Raw genomic sequence first — 20877 nt, forward strand, 5'->3', positions numbered from 1 at the left:
AACGTTTTTTTCTTGTAATAAAACTAGTAGCTGTTCTTAACAATTTTGTTATGTTTTCTATACTTCCTCTTATGTTATTTCTAATAGTATATATTTTAGTTCGTAGTAATTTTTATTTATCGTCAAAACGTAGTTAATTTGCAGTTTATTATTAAACAATTTCTACTTTGTTTTCTATATGTGCAACATAAACATTTGAAATTAGGTATGAGATCAAGATAAAATTATCTGTTTGAGATAAATATGAAGTGGCGCCATTCGTTAATGGAAGTCGATAGAAGTAAACAGTTCAAGTTGTACTGACATATTGCCACGTGCTTTTTAATTTGAAAAGCATATTTTTGTTCATTATGGCATCGAACGAAATGGAAGTGGATGATGAGAATGAAACTAAACCAAAAAATTTTCATGAATTAGAACTAGACGACAGAATTTTAAAGGTAAGATATCCTACATTTTTATCATCCCTAAAAAAGAGGTTATATTTCCAACATACAAGTAATTGTTTACTATAAATTATTATATCATTACATAGTTCATATTTTTGTTTCCTAAAATTAATTTCCCATTCGTAATTGTTCATTTACGTATAAAATCTTAGGCTATCTCGAAATTAGGTTGGGCGGAACCTACGTTGATACAAGAGAAAGCTATACCATTAATGATGGAGGGAAAAGATATCTTAATCCGAGCTCGCACAGGATCTGGAAAAACAGCTGCATTTACTATACCACTTATACAAAAAATTTTATCGAATAAACGAATGCAAAAGAAACAAGAAATTAAAGGGCTTATCGTAGCTCCGAGTAAAGAGTTATGTAAACAAATACATGATGTCATAATTTGCTTAACAGTAAAATGTAGCAGAGAAGTAAAAGTTATTGATGTCAGTCCACAATTAGATCTTAGTGCACAGAAACCATTATTAGCAGAAAAACCTGATATTGTTGTTGGTACTCCAAGTAGACTATTACAACATTTAAAAGCAAATAATATGAAATTGAAACAATCTCTTGAAACATTAATAATTGATGAAGCTGATTTGGTAAGCAATCTTAATCCAATTACTTATTTGTGTACATAACAATTTTATCATTATATTTCAGGTATTTTCATTTGGGTATGAGGATGAAATAAAAAGTTTATTGAATTATTTACCTATAGTATACCAAGCAGCTTTAGCCTCTGCAACATTATCAGAGGATGTGGTAACGCTTAAAAAGTTGGTACTTCGTAATCCAGCAATCTTAAAATTAGAAGAGCCACCACTAGCTCCGTTATCGCAATTATCACATTATAGTCTTGCAGCAGAAGAAAATGATAAAGCTGCTATTTTATATGCTTTATTAAAGTTACATTTAGTTCGGTAAATCCATGAGACTGAATAGTATAATTGAAGAAACTTGTAATTTATTAATAAAAAATTTTATTTATTTTTTTAGAGGAAAAACTATAATATTTGTAAATACAGTAGATAGATGTTATAAGCTAAAGTTGTTTCTAGAACAATTTGGTATACCAACTTGTGTTTTAAACTCTGAGTTGCCAGCAGTTTCAAGATGTAGAGCAGTCACTCAATTTAATTCTGGAACATATGACATTATAATAGCATCAGATGAAAAATCTTTAGAAGAAGTAAATATTATATGTTTATATACAATTTATGTGTACGTGTAAACTAGTATAGAATTCTAATTTTTATTTCTGACAGCCTCATATAATAAAAGTTAAAAGAGGAAGACGAAAGAAGGACAAAGAATCCGGTGTTGCGCGTGGTATTGATTTTCAGTTTGTGTCCAATGTAATTAATTTCGATTTTCCTCAAGATGTAAATTCTTACATTCATAGAGCCGGACGTACGGCTCGAGGTAAAAACCAAGGAACGGCATTAAGTTTTGTATCGATAAGAGAAAGACCGCTTCTTGAACAAGTTGAAAGCGAATTAAAACATTGTTATAATCGTGATACATTATTTAAGACGTATCAATTCAAGCTAGAAGAGGTCGAAGGTTTTCGGTATGTTAGATAAAAGTTTTATTTTAAGCTCGTTGCACATTTGACTTCGTAAATATTTGTTTTCAGATATCGAGCAAAAGATGCCTGGAAAGCAGTAACGAGAATTGCTGTTCGAGAAGCTCGCCTGAAGGAGATAAAACAAGAGGTACTTAATTGTCAAAAATTAAAAAGCTATTTTGAAGATAATCCGAAAGATCTACAATCATTGAGACAAGACAAAGCATTGCATACTGTAAAATTACAATCACACCTGAAGGATGTACCAGAGTATATAGTTCCACCAACTTTGAAAAGGCTTGTTGGTACTAACAGAAAGAGAAAGTTCAATAGAGAAGCCGCAGCATCTAAACCTACTGCTACACAATTAAAGTATCAAGCACGTGCATCAAATCCTTTAGTTAGTTTACAAATAAAAAATATGAAATAAAAGTTTTATACTGATAATAATATATTTTTCTTAAACTCATTTATTTCATGACACTGCTTATTATAAATAACATTTTGTAGTATCTTATATATTCAAGTTATAAAAAATTGTAGATGAAAAATTACACGCTATCCAAGTAATTAACACATAATATCAGAATATTATAATTATCAATTTATGATTTTTCTGTAGCCTGCTTTGGTTTGTACTTTTGTCTAATACCATCATTGAATCCTTCTCTATTTCTGGCAAGTTCAATGGCATAAAATTGTATTCTAGTCGTGAGTATACTGTTTTCTTCTGAGTAATCTCCTTCGCAGTCTGCTCTTAACAATGTACCAAAACTATAATCTTCAACAAGTCCCTTAAATTGTTCACAGAATGGTCTCCATTTCATCTTTCCTTCAGGTGATTTTAATTCATCTTCATTTATTTTATCTACTTTGAGATCAGAAAAAGCATCACGAAAGGTTTTATATATTTGTTCATCATGAGGTGTAAGTTTCAAAAATTTAGGATCAACTGAACATAAAATCTAAAATAGAAATATCAAATTAAAAATTAAAAATTTCTGATTCTTTTGCTTCTTGTTATATAGAATTAAGTCAATTATATCAAAATTTATTTTACATTAAAATAAACTTCAGCATGTTCCATGGCTTTCATTGCCCACATTGCTTCTACAGAGGGCTAGAAAAAGGGAATTATGGTGATTATTACCTTCATAAATTCCATTATTTCTTGTTGTTTATTTGTAACTTACATCATTATCAAATTCTTCTGCAGGCCTAGACAATACACTACTGCCAGCTATTAATTGATCTGCAGTCTTAAAATCAAAATAATTTGCTCTAAATTAATAAATAAATAAATAAATAAATATAAATATATATATATATATATATATATATATATATATATATATAGGTATATAATACATAATATATCAAAATAAAATTTAGTCATATACCAAAAAAAAATAGTAATTAAATATTAGAATAACTTTGCAAGTTTAGAAGATTTTGTTACAGTGATATAAAGTAATCAACAAATAACATATCTTAAATTCGAGACAAGGATTTTTTCATTTTTACAATTGTAATCAAATTTACAGTAATATTTATATCGAAAGACATACATAGGTTAAGGATCATTTTCATATGAAAAAAAATTTGTACATTACTAGGTTTATCATACTTACGACGTTCCCAATGTGAGCCATGCCGTTATGACCAAAAAATAAACTGTAGCTAATAAATTATCAAATATTCCTCGAAGTATTTATAACAAAATTAAATGTTGGAAATCGAAAATCGAACGTGTAGTGCACATGTCACGCGGTTAAATACACGTGCAACGCAACAGAGCCAAATGAGAAGGAAAGCAAAACCAAGAACCAATCATTATTTCAGTTTACTAGTAGTGGCGGTTGGCATGTTGATATTATCGATATAATTTAAATGATATTGATAGAAAAAATGTTCAGAACCTTCATACTGCTTTTCTAGAAAGGAATAATATTTACGAGAAAAAAATTTCGAATAGCTTTTGGTTAAAATGATTAACACGGAAGACGGGGATATTAACGAAGGAGTGTTAAATTTAATAAATGATATTCATTATGGGTGAGGATTTAATAAAGTAGTCTAACCTCGAGTAGAGCAAAATTTCACCATATTTTGTATTTCAGCGATGTCAATGGTACACATAATATCGTAGTGGCTACTATATCGGTTCTGAAAGATATCATAAATAATGCAGAATGGACTACTGCTGAGTAGGAATTATATTTCTTTCTATTCAATATAACTTTATGTAAATCTAAGAAACACTAAATAAAGAGATGTCAATATTTAATATGATTAGCACTCCAGTTACTGATAGTCAGTATTTTTATTAAAAATAATAGATTTAACTTCGACTGAACTTTTTGACTTAAAATGACAAAGGATTTTATTATTTTATAGTGCTTTATTTGTGTGTCTTCTTAGGTATATATGATCCTACAAAAGTAAAGAATACAACAAAAGCAAATTACTTATATATATGTGTATATATTTTATTTTTTAAAAGGAATTTAATCAATATAATTACAAAAAATGGAAAGTATTTAGTGAAAGCTATTCCCCTTGAATTCTCTATTGGAAATATGGTCCGTAGAATATTACAAATAATTAGAGAAGAATATATTTCCGAATTAAAAAATAATAGTGATGAAATAGATACACAAGAATCTCTACATAAAATTCTCACTGCTGAAGGTGATCAGGAAGTTGATTTTAACATTTCTATACCTTCTTTAAAATCAGCTATCATAGAACATATTAATGAATTTGAAGTTGAGTTAGAAACCTGGTTAGTTCTAATGAACAATGAAATTACAAGGAACTATGTTTTATACAGTATTATACTTTGTTTGTTTCTCTTTTAGTGCAGAAAATATTACACAGCAAGCTCCTGAACACATTCATTCTAACGAAATTATTATGACAATTGGTAAATCTACATTAGTGGAGGAATTTTTTAATAGAGCAGCTAAAACAAGAGCTTTCGAAGTTATAGTAGCTGAAGGAGGGCCGCCATTAAGTGTATGTATGTGTTATATTACAAATTTTGTACAAATCTAACTAAACATATTTTGATCATTAATAGGGTCATGAAATGGCAGTAAATCTATCAAAGGCAAAAATCAAAACTACTTTAATATCAGATGTAGCAATTTTTGCAATGATGTCTCGAGTGAATAAAGTAATAATTGGTACACATTCTGTCATGGCAAATGGAGGATTGAGAGCTATTTCAGGTTCACATACAGTTGCTCAAGCTGCAAAACATTATTCTGTCCCAGTAATGGTTTTACTACCACTGTATAAACTCTCGCCACTCTATCTTTACTCTCATGAACAAGATGGTTTTAACAAACATGATTCACCATTGCAAGGCGTAATTGATGGTGCAAATGCATCTTTGTTAGAAAGAATTCATGTGTATAATCCAGTTTTTGATTATGTGCCCCCAGAATTAGTTACATTATTTATTTCAAACTCGTAAGGACAACAATGTTAAAGGTTTTAATTTTTTATGTGCAAGTTAATTATGTAATAATATATTTTTATCTTTTTCAGGGGTGGAAATGCACCATCATATGTTTACAGATTGCTTAGTGAACTGTACCACCCAGATGATTATGAATTATAATAGATAAGTGTAGAAACATATTTATACATGTATATTTGTAATCAAGCGCTTTTTTGAAATAATTGTTAAATTCTTCTCAAGTTAATGCTTTTAATAAAAAAAATGGGATAGGAACCATAGATATTTAAAAGCAACTTTTCTAACAGGAATATTTATTTACACATTAAGATATATATACAAGTAAATATAAATTCATCTTTACAAAAAGTATCTCAGTAATTTCGTAAATTCGAAATTATTGAATATTTATTTAAAAAGGATAGCATACAAAACACTTGATTTTATTTTGCAGATTTGGAATTTGTTTCTTCTGTTTGGTATGTTATACGTAAGGATTCCAATTACTGCCATCTTCAGGTTGTAAAGAACCTGTGACTAACAGAATTACATCAAAAACCCACCATACACCCACTCCTCCCAATGTCAATAATTTGCCGACAGCAGTACCAGTTTGTCCTAAACAAAACCGATCCATACCCAAGAAACCTAACAGAATACTATATAGTAAAGTAGTAGTAAAATAATGGTCACTATATTTTATACAAGGAACTCCTTCCCGATTAAATGTTCTGGGTCCATAACACTCAATATATGGTAATACAGTACATGACACTTTAGTTTTTTCAACATCTTCATACTTGGAACCTCCAAACTAGAAAGAAAACGTCTACTAAGCCACTGATATGTATAATAGCTCTATGTGTCTATGTAATATTACCTTTACACAACCAAATCCAGTTTCATCTTTGGCAGTTTTATTACCTTTATGATCAATCGGCTCTTCACATTCTATAAATTCTTTTGGCCTGAAAAACATATATTCGTACAATACAAATGAAAAATTTAGCGAAATAGAATTAATTCTTTGTTAGCAAATAAATAACTGCCAGCGAGTACTCAGTAAATACTCACAGAAATTTGCACATTACCAATGGACCTTCGGGTCTGTACTCTTGCTGGAAGTCTGTGGTATTATTTACTGACATAGTTCCCGAGCATATTCGTAAATCCCACAAGAGACAAAGTAAAAATAAAACCGAATATCGTAACCTCATCTTGCCGAGTTTGACATGTTTAAATGCACTTTTGTTCAAAGTTTACCAGAACACACCGATAAAGACACCTTCAACCGTATAACTCGTGTTGGATAGCATATGTATTTGTGTCATAGAATTATTCTATTGGATTGAAGTTATTATGTCTCGATCGGAATGAACCAATAGAAACACGCTTCAAATACGTCGACTAATGAAAAAGTGTTTTCCCCTGTTGCCTATAGTGACTTTTAAAGACGTACAGTGATTTTGGAATCATTTGGTCGTCCGCTCTGAAAGAATTTAGTTTTGTCAGGAATCAGAGACGTATGTTTTTTGCTCGGTGGAAGGTGCACACAGTGGTTGCACCACAATAAACAAAGTGATCGTGTGTCGCGTATTCATAATATTTTCGAAGCAGTACATTTCGTAGTTGGAAATTTGTGTATATGTACGGAAATATGCGTGAAAGAGAAGAATATTGTCGAAGTTTTCCACCGGGACAACCCACTCAGGCACCGACAACACGAGCTCTAGGTCTTGATGCTTTGCACAATCTTTGTAAAGAGATCTATCCGGACCAAAGCAATCCGCTCACTGTCACTGCAGTTGTAAAATACTGGTAAGAATTCTTCGATTTAATCTGCCAATAAAAAGTGGTTTTCTAGCGGTACTAACGTGGAAGGTTTAAATTTCATGTTCAGTGTTTATGACAGAACGAGAGAAGAAATGCATTGCGGTGTTATTATTTGTATTTATAATATATTAGGTATTGTAGTTCAGCTCTTTATGGTATAGTATATTAAAAATGTACTGGAATTAATTTACGACGCGTTTCTCATGGGCTATAATGCAAATGTATTAAAAATTATTGCTTTATTTTTGTACTCATTCTTAAATATTATTTATTTTTAGTACTTAGATGCTTTATTACAATAGTTTTTCTTCATAAACCTGTATTAGGATTGCATAATTGGTCGGAATAATACAAATGAAAAAAATGACATAAATATTTAATATTTCTAGAAACAAATTACTGCAACAGTAAATATTAGAAAGTAGTCTTTACTTCTTATTTATTTGCAAGATTATACGTGTAATATTCTACGATATAAAATTATTATTTGTTAAAATTAATATTCTTATCTTACATTCAATTGGGTTTATTTATTTTATCGCGAATCTTTGAATTTCTCGATCGATACAAAATTGTAAAATACTTTATCAGAAAGGTGGTTTCTATCGAGTTTGGGTATGGAACTCTTGCACAAGAAGGGAAGACGATTTATATTTAGCCACCCTTAGCCGTACGTACATTTAACCGGATGTAAAACGAAATAACTGAGATTTTCTGTGCACCTTTACCTAGGTTGGGAGGTCCGGATCCTCTCGACTACATAAGCATGTACGAAAATTCTGGCTGCCCGGAATTGGGAATACCACCACATTGGCACTATATTAGGTGAGTTTCACCATTCTACATATTATTTCGAAACACTTATCCATTCATCCATAATACACTTTTCAATAAACATGTAATTAATACAAGTAATCAACAAGCAGAAGAATATCATTATATTTTAAAAGCATAGAAAGATAAATTATAAATTATTACTAGGCTGCGGATTTTTATGCACCTATAGGAGATTGAAAATTGAGAAGTTGCACAAAAAATATGTAAAATACCCAAAGTATAGTGCTTTCTATAATACTTGACAAGCAAAACAGTTTCTACCGCGGTTTTATTTCTTTTAATTATATTCTCAAACATATGAGTTAGCATGAAAATCTACAGTTTGCATTTATTGGTTATATTTCGAGTAAGCCTGAAGTATAACATTTTTATGATGATCTGTCAACGATTTCTTCCGCTGCGCACGCGATCGTTAAAGTGACACTGCGGCGCATCGTTTATTCAAAAGAGACAAGCCACATTTTTTTCCAGTGGTCTGGTAAAGAAGGAAGAATCGAAGTGTTAGAAAAAAACGGGAAGTCGGGTATTCGTTAGTGCCACGTTGTTGAGTAGTAGGAGTGTGCCTCTGTTTAATATGGGCTCATGTTATTTTTCCGACACATTCTCGATGACACGTGTATGTGTCATCCATTTCTGTCATTCGGGGATTACATTTACGGTTCTGGTACATTAAAGCCAGGCACGAGCATTTTGGAGTAGTTACAACCTACTAACTTCGACTTTTACTGTCTTCTATTACATAGGACACTATAGAAATTTGAAGAATATCTTGTATTGTGTTTTTATATTAGAGATCTATCCGAAATATCTATTTATTAGAAACTTAAATTTTGTATTGAGTTAAAACTACCGAAATATGACTTTTATATAGACAGATATATAACTCGCGTTGTCGAAAGATAAATGAATGCCCGCTTCAGGAATTCCTCATTAAAAACTAAGCGCCGAATGACGAATGGTCTACTGCGAAAGGGCGCCCATTCATTTTTTTTCATTTTCTATGGGTGACCCTTCCTTCTTCAGTCTGGAGCAGCTGTTCCAATAGTTCTCTCTTTTTCTATATATAGAAAGCATAGGGTACAGGAAGATAAAGTCATTTGAAGCGCGACGCGCCGGAAATAGATCCGCACGTCTTCTCTTTTCCGTTTGCCTTCTTCCATCATTCACTAAATCTAGTATATGTTTTGAGATTAAGTTTAGAGTTATTTTGGTTCTGCCAAAAGTCCTTGAAAATTCTATTGTCATTTTTTGGTTTAAACCTTATTTTAATTATCTTTTCTTTTTCTACAGAACAATAATGTTTATTGATGTTGGAGTAAGAAATGTTCTTTTTTTTTTGTTAAAGTTTTGGTTTATCAGATCTGCATGGAGATGGGCGGATACATCCAAAAAGTGGTCCAGGTCGTCCAAGTGGCTTTGGATTTGAGCTAACATTTAGATTAGTCAGGGAAAGGAACGAGATGACTCCTCCCACTTGGCCAGCAAATGTGATGCAACAGTTAGCAAAATATGTTTTTAATTCTGGTAACATGTTGTTACCTGGAGACCATGTTTCATGGCATGCACCTTTAGACAATGGCAGTGGGCGCATCACACAAATTCTAATGGGCAGGGATCCACAGTTACCAGCATCCATATCTACACCACATGGTGATGTAAGTTTATTATTTGAAATTATTTTTGAGTAAAATTGTTCAGTTAATTTGTTTTTCAAATACATGAAAATTTAAAATAAAATATTTTTAATGGTTCATGTACAATGTTACAGGTTTCATTTGCTCAAATTGTAGGAGTTACTTCTGAAGAGCTACAAGCTGCACAGCATTGGAATGGTTTAGGCCTTATAAATTTACTAAAGTCTAGTCGTGGTTGTGGACCATGGTTGGTAACTGAGATGAGAAGGATGTACTCTGTTATGGAAGATGATCCCTCTATAGCAGAGAAAATAGAAACTGGTATAGAAAAGGAGGGTTCTAATTTAAGTGGTGTATCTGCAAAATGTTGGTAAGTATCCTGTATTTAGCAGTAAAAGATCTACTTAGTATGCAGAATGTATATTGTATTAACTTATATTTCATAGGTGGGTTCAAGTAAACAGTGATAAAAGTACAGAGAAATATAGAGAGACAAAAAGCGAATCAGACGAAGAAGATGAAGATATAAAACCAATTGTTAAGTCAGAAAGATTGTCTCCTTGTGAGCAAGATACAAATGTACCAAACGAAAGTTTTATCAAAGTTTTACCAGGTCTTCATTTGACATTTAATCTTGAAGCCGGATCTTTGTTACCATTAGCAATAAAGTAAATATCCTTGTAATATTATTTAGCTAATCTTATTATTGAATGAATGTTAAACATAAATGTGTTTTTATAGGGGTCGTGTTATGCACGGAAGGCATTTCACGTTTAAATCAATATTATCTCATACAGCAATAACGATAGTTGCTCCCTCAGTTACGGGCACTTTAGTGTCTAGGGAAAAACCATATGTAGTTCAGGGACCATGGTTACAAGTTTTGCTTCCAGAAGACTTGAGTGAAAAGATGGCTCAAGAGTTCCAAATTCTAAATTCGCCAAATCAGGTAATTAATAGTATCGATATAGCAAACTAATTTAACACCAGCTCTTTATGATAATTTATTTTCAATATATATTTCAGATTCAACTTCCAAAGACATTTTCTTGGCCCGAACATAAACTGGTTATTACCGTTGTAAATGACTGAGAAAACTAACTTACTGTACTGCTACAAATGTCGTAAAACCGAATTAGGATAAATTGACGTAAGCAAAGTATTATCTAATTTCGTTACAGAAGCGAATTTCGGCGAAATTATTTATAATCAAATTGCGATTATCGAACAAATGATAGACCCATGAGACTTTACCTATCAATGTGTGAAAGAAGAGATATGACTATATTTTTTCTATAATACGAAATGAGATATATAGAATGTGTTCTACAGGGGAAAGCTTTCTACGTCTCTCTTTTACAAATTGATAATAGTCGTTAAAGATTAATATTTAATTATGTACATAATAGAATACAAATTACAAAGCGTAATTTTTCAATCGATATACAACTTTACACATTGTTATTTTGTACAAAACAGTTTTGTAAATAGAGAATGTTACTATTCTGGCACTTACATGTCTGTCAGGATTCTGTATCAATTTTTACGAACAAACGGAAAGTGTACGATACAACGATAAATATAAGAAATAATATTTATAAGAAAATATATTTTATTTTCTACAATTTTCTTGGTACAGATTTTATACATTGCGCGTATTAGATGCGTGATCATCTCTCTTTTAAATCTGTGAGACAAAAGGATTATTAACAATTTCATTTCTTAACATTAAATTAGTTTTTATATTTTTCAATACTCCTGACATAAAAAAATACTACATTTTTAATGCATGGTCTCTTTACATTAAACCTAATATATTTAATTTTTCTTCCTCTTTAAATCTTTACCTTCTATTTTCTAATCATTGAATTCCTGTTTAGGATCAGTTCGAGGTCGCTTGCCGTTACGTCGGTTTATCCTTTTCCCTGTCCTCCTCTGCGCCGGACAAACTCCTAGCTCGAGCCTCTCTACTTTATTATTGTCGTTTATGTTCAAACTCGTGTGTCGTGGTTTAAGAAACGCAGCTATTCGAGAGTTCTGGGAGATACGTATGACATTGGAACTATCGTGTGAATCAACAATAGTTTTGATTAGTGTAGGAGATTCCGTTGTACGGAATGGATCGTCCCTCGAACTTTTGATTTGTCGAGATTATCGGTTAGTATATTAATTACGCGCGTGTGTGTGGACGTGTGGATGTGTGAACGTGTAAACTTTTTAATGATACGTATTCAGAACGAAAGTTCGGAAAGAAGCAAATGGCAGTGGAAATGGAAAGGAGGCTATTTAATAGATATGGAAGATATAAAGAAGACAATGCATCGCCGACAGGTATGTGAATATTAATTATAATCGTAAGTATATGGCGCTCAAAATAGTTAGGGAATCTTCTATTTGAATAATTTGAATGCTTGAACCAAATATTTCGTTCTATCACGAAGGAAATATCGTGTATTTGATACAACGATACTTTGATTCTTTATTTCGCGTGATTTAATATAATTGTAATTAAAGTTTTGAAATATTTAAAGAGTTATTATTAAATGTTTCAATTATTTTAAGTGCCGTATGACAAGTAATGAAACTGTCAGGTCAAAAACCAGATAATATTAAGACTTTGGAGATCATACAGTGAATTTTCAATTTTACATAGGATAACTGAAACTACGATTAAAATTCGTAAATGTTGTGATTACCTGGTTTTTGTGCCACAGTCTTCCATTATACACCGGAACAAACGTATCTCGGTATTTCGTCAAACGCGCCTAACGTTCTAAAGCCCCGTTGTATTTCTTCCTTCTAAAAATCAAAGCAAATTACTTGACCTGTTCGCGTAGAAAAATTGTTGACATTGCGTACATTTTATCCAGAAAAACATCTAACAAAAAATCTTCCTGCTTTCTTTACCTAATCTTGTTTTTGTAAAAAAATTTCTAGGCAATTAATGTACGTGATCGTCCACTTGTTCTTAAGACGTTAAAGGAACCATTTTCTTTGTTCAAACGAGTACGATATTGAAACATAAAAATTCGGCGATCGTAGCAATGTTAAATCTTCTTCAAAATGAATTTAAGAAACGTGTTATCAGTGGAATATGATAAACGAAAAGAATTCCACGAATATGTAAGATTCCTACTTGCAACAAATTCCGCACGAGTTTAAATGCGACGATCCAAAGCAGAACAACGATGCAAGCAGAGACGAAATCTTCGACCTCTTCGCAGCTGATATTGCTAACGACGTTAACGATCCCTCGAAAGACGTTGGCGAATGTTTGCATGGCCTCGATACAGAGATCCCTTAGGAAACAGATCACCTGAAAAATCAGGTTCATCACCGCTAGTATCAGCTCGATTATCCTCGCCAAGAAATCGAGAATGATGTCGAATAACTTTTCGATGGTCTCCCATATCCAGCAGGCGACGCGCGAGAAGAACTCGACGAATTCTTGCGACGCGTTCGACATACGATTTTTCATGTTTGAGATTGTTCCCGGGGTCTTGTCTCGTTTACATAGCTTCTATCAGAACCGTTCGATTTCTCCGTCGCGATTCACGTCCAAACGAATTTCATGCTCCATGTACTCATCGCGAATAGTTCAACTTTCGTACGTTCGATTTCGGATAGATTCAGAGAACAATTCTTCTCATGTCTTTTGTTTTTCTTCTTGTATCTTCTTAATTGGAAGGAACCTTTATGATTTATTGTAAATTCACATGCTGTGAACTTGGTTTTGTTCGAACTGCGAAGAGAAAATGTGAAGTACGGAGCGAAAAAGATGATCATCTTTTTTGAACGTCTTGGCTGTCGTTTTGTATTTTTCGTTTCATAAGATACATTTACGTTTGGGGTTTGAATAGCGTATTTATATTATAGTTGTGATTTAACCATTTAATCTTCGATTTATATACTATAACGTCTCTCTTGAAAGTTTTTGCGAGTTTCATGAAGTATCTCTGACACGAAAATAGTGAGTAATTTGTTTTTTTTTTCGTGGCCATAAAAGGAGAAAGAAATGTAATCATTCTTACCACGAGCTTATAGCTGTGACATTAGCATTTGTGATGTTTGCAATTACATTTACTTAGAGCTAGCTACGGGCGAATTTGGGATTTGATACATTAGAAATCATACGCAGATTTATAACTAAAAATCTGTTTTATTGTGTTTCTACACAATCTGCAATAACGATAATCTCACGAATATACGTTCGACTATAATTCCAAGCAATCGCTAGATCATAAATTACATATTCTACGCATGAATATTAATAAAACAATAACGGTTACGTTTACGTAAAATGGCAGTTGTTGCTATTTTTATTCTGCAGACTATCAAATAGTATCAAATAGTGATTCTGTATACTTTTCCTTCGTAATTATAGCGTCATAAGAAACGCATACATATGTATTTATTTGGACCTTTAATTTTTTTTTTTTTTTTTATTATAATAACTTTCGTTTGATATATTGGATAAATGCAATAATTTACGAACGATAGCCAAAAAGCTTTCGTTGTATCATTTACGAGTTATCATTTTCGTTTTCTTACGTCTTTGGTCCACAGCTAAATTGGTCAGGTTACTGATTTACATTCGAACTGGTCCGTTATATATAGAGGTGATCGTTTTTCGTTTGATATATACAATAATTATCTATATTTTAATTAACGCGAATTTTACGCTGACCATCCTCGTCAAATTAGTCCAAGGAAAATCGATAAAGTTAAAAGCACGAGCGCAACTGCTCGCCGTGTGGATCCATTGCAGGCATCCGCATCGTTGCAAGACTGCACGCATCCACGAACGTATCTAGGATTTTATAATCTACGATTAGTATTTTGCATATTATTTTATCACATGTATGGTTTTATTATCGACTTCCACCAATAATATATAGTTTATGTATTATAGCAATTAAAGGAGACAGCTCTACTTCCTGGTAATTTAAATAAATCGACAGGAGCGAATCCAAAATCGAATCACTTTTTAATATTCTACTAATATAGAATAATAATATAATTCAATATTCAAATATAATTCAAATATTAGAGCTGTCTCCTTATTGCTGCAGATATAATTAAACAACTATAGTCAATTTAAATAAACTTGTCTTAAACATCCTAATATTTTAATTGCTATCGATCAACACGTGTCGTATTAATCATCTAAGTAACATTGCTGATGCAAATGTTTTTATTTTCGTGCATTTTGGCAAACTGATTTAGAAGCGACTAAAATTCACTGCCAGAGAAAGAAGAAGAAATATCGAGAGTTACCATGGCAACGTTAAAAAGAAAAATTTGATTGGAATTTCTTTGGAATATCGAGAAAAAACTATGTCAGTATAAATAATTGCAACGTATAAATGCAATTTGTTTTATCGAACGCGTTCCGTGAAGCAAAGTACGTATTGATTAAAATTAACGTATACAGTCGTAATCACCTAGTTTTTATTTTTTTTTCTCATCCGCAATCGTGTCAGAGGTCGTAGCAATTATAATAGGGGTCAATTTCAGACATGGTAACTCTTGCAATTAGCGCGGAGTGAAAAAAAAAACGAAGTCAAATTATGTTTCTCCACGATCTCACTTACTTGTCGTCGAAATAGAACCCTCCGCAATGTGACATTCTTATGATTTCGGAGTCGGTCGTCAGAGTTCCGCTGTCCAGCGCGCAGCTTCTCACCGTCAAAGAGACCCCGGATTCGTCTAATTGATCACACGTTAATTACAAACATAGTTTTCATCTGTTCCCCTGCTGTTGCCCCGCCGTAAACTCGAGGAAATATAAAAGTTGAAAGTTTTGTCGCAGTTGAGGTTCGCGTGGTATGTTTTCTCGCTTCGATGTTGGAGAAAATTCGGAACTTTATGCAGACACAATTTTAGATACGAATTATTTTCACCTCGTGTTTTTAATGAAAATTATTTGTATGAAATGCGAAAAAATATCGATGTCTGTGTTTCAATGTAACATTACAGTAGTTTCCAACGAAGCCAGCAAATAATTATAACGGTGGTGACACAACCACCAAAATTATAATTTTTAATTATTTCAAAATTACTCTAACGTAAATTTAATTTCTATTCGAGTCAAGATTTAAAGATTACCTACACGAAGCTAATTGTTTTCTATTATTTTCGAAAGGCCGCAATCTGCAAACATAATCTGTATTATTTTTCTGCAATTATTTAAAATAAATCTACTAATTTTCTCGAACGATATATTTTTTACAATTATCTCCACCGAGGTACGGTTCTTCTTTAACATTTTTCAAACGTTTTAATCTGGAAACATACATAGGGAAATTTCACGAGATTATTCAGAATAAATTTGATGATTGTTTCGAGCGATATATTAACTTTTCCGCTGGTGAAGCCTCCGTGAACAGACAGTACTGTACCCGCAGGCACAGTGTATTCGTTGAACAGACAGCGCTGAAAGGGGTTAAGGGCCACTCGTGATTACAAAAAGAGGAAAGTTTTACCATATATCCCCGCTATTTTGATGCACGCAGTCGCGGGGAAAAGACCATCGCGCCCTTTGCGACCTCCTAAGCATGGCGACTCCAGGAAGGCCAGACTCCCGTTGTTGTGAAACGGATCGTCACAGGGCTTGTTGTCGCCGTCGATCGACACGCACTTGAAACAATCGATGGCCCAGCCTAATGCGTCAAAGTCGAAATAAAATAGAAAATTATTATTAATTCTAAAAATATTAGATGATTCGCTGAAGTATACATATACCTAGTAGTTGAGCTGTTCAATTGGGTAATTTATTTTCAAATTTCACAATTGGTTATTAAAATTTATCTTGGAATTATTTATATCATTTGTTTGCGATGAATCAAATTATAGACGCAAGTCATTGAGAAGTAAAACGGTAATCATGTAATTATCTGCATAATGAAATTGAGAAATTTACAAACGACGGACTTGTGAGAGTCTTATATAATAATTTTATTTCGTCATTAATCGTCATTTTAGAATTTCTGAAAAATCATGATGCGTTTGTTGGGTTTCTCTTCTTCAGGAACTCCCATGTTTTGAGATTTTGGTTATTTCACTTTACATCCAGGCGCATTGGTCTTCTACCTTTAACCTTCGTCTCTTTTAATTTCTCATACATATTTTAAAAGTAGGAGAACCGTAATAACGTGAAAATTATTCACATTTACGACCTATTCCATTGATTTTTGCACCTTGATTATTCATCTTGAGATATAACGAAGAACACCAACTTTATCTCGCCCATTTTTTCATCCAACCTTTTAGTTTCTCATCACTCTATTATCCTAAACCTAATACACAACTCTACATAAATTAATATAAAACAGTTCGTTCCTTTCCAACAAATAAATTTCTAATTCTATACTTACAATTTGTTTAGAAACTAATTAAGTGTCTTACGTGTATTCACTGCTATAACAACGCGCTAAACAATGCGCAAAATTACACATATAATTAGAATGCGGAATATTACATATATAATTTTACTAGCTATTAATCGTTACTGAGGAATTGAAGCTAAAATTTTCATTCAATACACGATGGGTACAACATGTCTTTATTGAATCAGCCTGGTAATCCTTGTCACTCGATGTGACTCGATGTTACAAGACAAGAAGTTAGCACTAGAATTGTTAATCAACGCCTGTAACGAATACCAGATAAATGTTACCAAGAGTATCAGTGTGGTTTTAAGAATTGCAAAAACAAGAACTGTAAAACTTGTTATTCTTGATATTTCTAGTGTTAAAAGCGACAAAACCAAGGAATCTACCGATGATACTTAACTATCTATGAACGCCACATTAATATTCTCTGAGATATCTAAAACCTGTTATCGTAAAGGATTTGCTGTAAGATACGTAAGTCAAGGAGTGTACCAATGCTACCTAGATATCTACAAATATCGCGCTAATGTTATTTGAGACATCTAAAGATTATTCTACTCTGTTGATAAAAAGGACTGACCTTCCGATACGAGGAGCGCGATCAAGGCAAAAGCGAGGATCCAGGAGAGGCCAGTATCCATCTTTGTCCAAGCGTTGAACGCTTCTCCCCGGATGTACGATCGCCTGGTTGCCGTCAGCTGCTGAATGCCCGAGGCCACGAGTCGAGTTCCTCCAGAACTGTCATGTCAGACAGAAGAAAAAAAACCGATGTCGACTACGAGAGATCAACGTCTTCCTAGACGTGAATCGAATCGGACCGAAAAATCCATATAGAGAAGAGATATTCGCCTTGCTACGTTCCTCGAATCCACGTATCACGTTTCCAACGACCCGCACTTATGTTTTGCCGTTGGTTACCAAGGTGATGATTTCCTCGCCGTCGATTTCCAACCTTTCTCGTAGGGATTCGTATCCCGATCGATGATCTCTCGTGATGACTTTCCTCGTTGTAACGCCCGCAAAAAAAAAAAAAAAAAAAAGAAAGAAAACGTCGCAAACACCAATTTTAAAGCGTTCGTTCTTCTTTCGTCGAGTCGCTTTGGCGATTGAACTGACCTAGCTGGTACGCAGTAGGGAACTTCATAGGCTGGAACAGTTTGTAATTGCGTGATACTGTTTTCCGACTAAACGACGAAACGGGAGATTGCCGCACGCGAATTGTGGGCGCAGTTGCGACTTACAGGTGCGCACAGTCGCGCGGATGTTTCGTTTACTGGTCCTGTATTGGTTCACACGTGCAGTGTGGTGGAAAGTGAGTCGTTGTGGGATTTTGGCGTTTAGCAGTGGGTACTGGGTGATGGGTGATGGGTGATGGGTGTTGCTGTTGGTGATCATACGGTATGGGGATGGTTACTGGTTCGTTCAGGTGTGCAAATAGTAATCGGAAATGTATACTTACGCGTAATATGTAGCGTGGGAAATTATATTAATTAGAGGATTATGATATAGAATGGATTTTGAATTTTAGAATTGAATCAGAATTGAATAGCATCGAAATGTGTATCAATGAAAGTAAGAGATAGTACACTGGATAATAGAATAATTATAATAAACGTAGACTATATAATAAATATATATGTTTAATCAAGAAAGAAATTCCATTTTGAGATTAAGGTTTATTTATTCTGCGAAATTATAATGGTGTATGAAGAGAAAATATAGTTCATTTCGTAAAGGTGTAATATGTAAATAATAGAAAAGGGTATCTTGTTCGTAGTATCGCTGGACTATTCACTAATTCATGCACACTGATGTTAGGTGACTATATAACAAGGTGTCTCAGGGGAAATTTTATTATTCTAATACACTTTCCAAGTCATCTTAAATGCAACAATTACTAATTAGATATATTATATCTATGGTAAAAAAAGTTCCCCACGTTGTTTTAACGCAACTTTAAACATATATATATTTCGTTATCAACTACAAATTATACGAATAGTATTTAGTATACAATTTGTCATCCACATATATTTATAGTATTCTCTAAAGCACAGTGGTATTTCCCCTGATACATACTATATAAATACAGAGGTTTCTAAAGAGAGATACGAAGACCACAAGTGAAAATCATGATAAATCACATTTTCTATGAACAATTTTGAAATTCAATTTGCTATCGATAAATTTCATATTGAAACATCTTTTGATTTGATTTTCGAACGAGATACATGCTTTTAGATGCTATTGGATTTTTAAAAGATATTAATGACACGATTTATATATATATATATATACACAGTCTAATACCAATTAAGTCAAATAGTTGTTGAATAAAACGATAATCCATTCTTGTAAAACACTGTGGTTTTATCACTTATCTTTAAATGTCGTGTCACGTTAAAATATTTCTTCGTAGCTAAAAAGTCAACAAAAATATGGTCTTCGTGTCTATGATCAATAACTTAGAAATTTACAAAGGCTACACGATTATTCGACATTAATAACATTCTTCGTATTACCTTATTAATTAAATACGGCGTGCTGGTTAGTAGGAGTGTTATTCGGCAGACGGTCTCGTTGGGAAATACTCGGTGAGAGAGGCCGTGCACGGAAGAACGCGGCGAGATAACAGGGGATGGATTCAAAATAGCGCGGGTCGCGCATGCGCAGATGATCGCGGGCCAATCACCTCGTTGCTCCGAAGCGGCCGTCCGTCTCTGTCGTAGCGACACTGCGGGTACACGATGTGATAGTATTTTTCGAAAAATGTGTCGGTCTTTCGCGCACTCATGCATCCGGTTTTTCACGTGAGCCCGCCGCGATCACCGAGTGCTTTGTCTCGTGCTTGGCATCACCGTCGGCGTGAGAATAATGGGCCAGTCGTCGAGCAACACCGGGCACAGCGGTGAGTCCCTCGATTTCACATCCGTGTTTGTAATCGTGTGTTGTCGGCCCTCCCGACGTTTTTTCGAATCGCACTGAACGCTTGACATGTGTCAACTGCGAGGGCTCTTGACTTTGCTGCCAGCTCCTGCGCAAGTTTCGTTGACTTTTTCCGTGGCATTGCGTCGTTTGCAGCGAGAACCTTCTCGGCCAGGTCGAGTTCTCGCCGAGACAACGCCAGCTTTTTCTCGATTAATTCCGACGATCACACGCTGGCGTTTGAGGTTATGTCAATGGTCACATCGATGTAACGGTGATCGCGGAATCGTCTCTCGGCTTTATCGTGACACCGCGTTACGTGACATCTCGATGTTTTCCATCGTCGTGCTTTCATTTTCCGATATTTCTTTTCCTCGTTTCGATGATACCGTTTGCTCGTCATTGATTGTCGATTTAACTGCCGCAGTGGTTGAATGTGCGCAAAACGATCGTTATCGCCATAGCGTTCTTTTTTAAATTCAGCTGATCGGCCAGTTCGATACTTTCTCGCCAATCATATCGGTTTATGAATTTTATGACTGCACGTACATTCAGGATATCAACAATGCATTTGTTTTTTTCCATTGTTAAAATCGGTCGAATTGCCGATGAATTATCGGAATTCTTTATGTAATTTTCCATAGATATGGAGTCGTTTGAAGACCAACACCAACAGCCAACAGAGTTTGTTTATAACCGTAGAACATGAATGACTTTTGTAGTTTTTAGGTGTCGTACTTTTTTAATGAAATGTTACTATACATAGTGGTAATTA

General features: G+C 33.6%; 8 protein-coding genes across 8 annotated transcripts in view; 4 read left to right on the forward strand and 4 right to left on the reverse strand.

The window, feature by feature from the left end:
* Positions 1–243: 243 nt before the first annotated feature.
* LOC117230494 (probable ATP-dependent RNA helicase DDX56) lies at positions 244–2467 on the forward strand. Its single transcript, XM_033488040.1, has 6 exons — positions 244–440; positions 602–1045; positions 1107–1366; positions 1443–1635; positions 1712–2016; positions 2083–2467. The coding sequence occupies exons 1-6, from the start codon at positions 351–353 to the stop codon at positions 2441–2443; spliced, it is 1653 nt and encodes a 550-aa protein (XP_033343931.1). The 5' UTR covers positions 244–350; the 3' UTR covers positions 2444–2467.
* Positions 2466–3813, reverse strand: LOC117230498 (protein PBDC1). The gene is made up of 4 exons (XM_033488044.1): positions 3645–3813; positions 3207–3272; positions 3074–3133; positions 2466–2978 (listed from the first exon to the last, which is right to left on the reverse strand). The coding sequence occupies exons 1-4, from the start codon at positions 3663–3665 to the stop codon at positions 2619–2621; spliced, it is 507 nt and encodes a 168-aa protein (XP_033343935.1). The 5' UTR covers positions 3666–3813; the 3' UTR covers positions 2466–2618.
* A 70-nt stretch (positions 3814–3883) lies between these two features.
* Positions 3884–6022, forward strand: LOC117230496 (translation initiation factor eIF-2B subunit beta). Its single transcript, XM_033488042.1, has 7 exons — positions 3884–4068; positions 4134–4220; positions 4517–4798; positions 4875–5031; positions 5096–5490; positions 5569–5821; positions 5934–6022. The coding sequence occupies exons 1-6, from the start codon at positions 4001–4003 to the stop codon at positions 5639–5641; spliced, it is 1062 nt and encodes a 353-aa protein (XP_033343933.1). The 5' UTR covers positions 3884–4000; the 3' UTR covers positions 5642–5821; positions 5934–6022.
* LOC117230497 (TM2 domain-containing protein CG11103) lies at positions 5777–6809 on the reverse strand. The gene is made up of 3 exons (XM_033488043.1): positions 6554–6809; positions 6360–6447; positions 5777–6293 (listed from the first exon to the last, which is right to left on the reverse strand). The coding sequence occupies exons 1-3, from the start codon at positions 6694–6696 to the stop codon at positions 5964–5966; spliced, it is 561 nt and encodes a 186-aa protein (XP_033343934.1). The 5' UTR covers positions 6697–6809; the 3' UTR covers positions 5777–5963.
* A 315-nt stretch (positions 6810–7124) lies between these two features.
* LOC117230495 (suppressor of fused homolog) lies at positions 7125–11391 on the forward strand. Its single transcript, XM_033488041.1, has 7 exons — positions 7125–7297; positions 8045–8137; positions 9495–9804; positions 9918–10153; positions 10230–10451; positions 10525–10732; positions 10810–11391. The coding sequence occupies exons 1-7, from the start codon at positions 7125–7127 to the stop codon at positions 10873–10875; spliced, it is 1308 nt and encodes a 435-aa protein (XP_033343932.1). The 3' UTR covers positions 10876–11391.
* A 14-nt stretch (positions 11392–11405) lies between these two features.
* Positions 11406–13438, reverse strand: LOC117230499. Its single transcript, XM_033488045.1, has 2 exons — positions 12920–13438; positions 11406–11820 (listed from the first exon to the last, which is right to left on the reverse strand). Exons 1-2 carry the CDS (start codon positions 13259–13261, stop codon positions 11641–11643), a joined length of 522 nt encoding a protein of 173 aa, XP_033343936.1. The 5' UTR covers positions 13262–13438; the 3' UTR covers positions 11406–11640.
* Positions 13439–13922: 484 nt separating this feature from the next.
* Positions 13923–18208, reverse strand: LOC117230411. The gene is made up of 4 exons (XM_033487842.1): positions 17758–18208; positions 16269–16445; positions 15378–15492; positions 13923–14593 (listed from the first exon to the last, which is right to left on the reverse strand). Exons 1-4 carry the CDS (start codon positions 17816–17818, stop codon positions 14479–14481), a joined length of 468 nt encoding a protein of 155 aa, XP_033343733.1. The 5' UTR covers positions 17819–18208; the 3' UTR covers positions 13923–14478.
* A 1509-nt stretch (positions 18209–19717) lies between these two features.
* Positions 19718–20877, forward strand: part of LOC117230410 (protein neuralized) — a 113681-nt gene continuing 112521 nt past the window's right edge. The window contains exon 1 of the mRNA XM_033487841.1: positions 19718–20085. Within this exon, the coding sequence (XP_033343732.1) occupies positions 20052–20085 (34 nt within the window). The 5' untranslated portion in view covers positions 19718–20051. The remainder of the gene's footprint in view (positions 20086–20877) is intronic.

The sequence above is a fragment of the Bombus vosnesenskii genome, unplaced genomic scaffold, assembly GCF_011952255.1.
Source record: "Bombus vosnesenskii isolate JDL3184/JDL3185 unplaced genomic scaffold, Bvos_JDL3184-5_v1.1 scf7180000013267, whole genome shotgun sequence".
Taxonomy (NCBI): Eukaryota; Metazoa; Arthropoda; class Insecta; order Hymenoptera; family Apidae; genus Bombus; species Bombus vosnesenskii.

Bases quoted from the DNA above. Each gene is read 5' to 3' on its own strand.
- LOC117230495 (XM_033488041.1), top strand. From the start codon at position 7,125: ATGTACGGAAATATGCGTGAAAGAGAAGAATATTGTCGAAGTTTTCCA. The intron at 7,298-8,044 runs GTAAGAATTCTT...ACCTTTACCTAG, and splicing joins ACTGCAGTTGTAAAATACTG to GTTGGGAGGTCCGGATCCTC. The intron at 10,733-10,809 runs GTAATTAATAGT...TATATATTTCAG, and splicing joins TTCTAAATTCGCCAAATCAG to ATTCAACTTCCAAAGACATT.
- LOC117230499 (XM_033488045.1), bottom strand. From the start codon at position 13,261: ATGAAAAATCGTATGTCGAACGCGTCGCAAGAATTCGTCGAGTTCTTC. The intron at 11,821-12,919 runs GTAGGAATCTTA...CGTATCTCCCAG, and splicing joins TCGTGCGGAATTTGTTGCAA to AACTCTCGAATAGCTGCGTT.
- LOC117230496 (XM_033488042.1), top strand. From the start codon at position 4,001: ATGATTAACACGGAAGACGGGGATATTAACGAAGGAGTGTTAAATTTA. The intron at 4,221-4,516 runs GTAGGAATTATA...ATTTTTTAAAAG, and splicing joins GCAGAATGGACTACTGCTGA to GAATTTAATCAATATAATTA. The intron at 4,799-4,874 runs GTTAGTTCTAAT...TTTCTCTTTTAG, and splicing joins GAAGTTGAGTTAGAAACCTG to TGCAGAAAATATTACACAGC.
- LOC117230494 (XM_033488040.1), top strand. From the start codon at position 351: ATGGCATCGAACGAAATGGAAGTGGATGATGAGAATGAAACTAAACCA. The intron at 1,367-1,442 runs GTAAATCCATGA...TTATTTTTTTAG, and splicing joins TTAAAGTTACATTTAGTTCG to AGGAAAAACTATAATATTTG. The intron at 2,017-2,082 runs GTATGTTAGATA...ATTTGTTTTCAG, and splicing joins GAAGAGGTCGAAGGTTTTCG to ATATCGAGCAAAAGATGCCT.
- LOC117230411 (XM_033487842.1), bottom strand. From the start codon at position 17,818: ATGGATACTGGCCTCTCCTGGATCCTCGCTTTTGCCTTGATCGCGCTC. The intron at 16,446-17,757 runs GTCAGTCCTTTT...TTGACGCATTAG, and splicing joins CGCGCTCCTCGTATCGGAAG to GCTGGGCCATCGATTGTTTC. The intron at 14,594-15,377 runs GTAAGTGAGATC...ATAAAATCCTAG, and splicing joins GGGTTCTATTTCGACGACAA to ATACGTTCGTGGATGCGTGC.
- LOC117230498 (XM_033488044.1), bottom strand. From the start codon at position 3,665: ATGGCTCACATTGGGAACGTC. The intron at 3,134-3,206 runs GTAAGTTACAAA...CCCTTTTTCTAG, and splicing joins CAGAAGAATTTGATAATGAT to CCCTCTGTAGAAGCAATGTG. The intron at 2,979-3,073 runs GTAAAATAAATT...TTTCTATTTTAG, and splicing joins ATGCTGAAGTTTATTTTAAT to ATTTTATGTTCAGTTGATCC.
- LOC117230497 (XM_033488043.1), bottom strand. From the start codon at position 6,696: ATGAGGTTACGATATTCGGTTTTATTTTTACTTTGTCTCTTGTGGGAT. The intron at 6,448-6,553 runs GTGAGTATTTAC...TATGTTTTTCAG, and splicing joins TTGGTAATGTGCAAATTTCT to GCCAAAAGAATTTATAGAAT. The intron at 6,294-6,359 runs GTAATATTACAT...TTTTCTTTCTAG, and splicing joins CTGGATTTGGTTGTGTAAAG to TTTGGAGGTTCCAAGTATGA.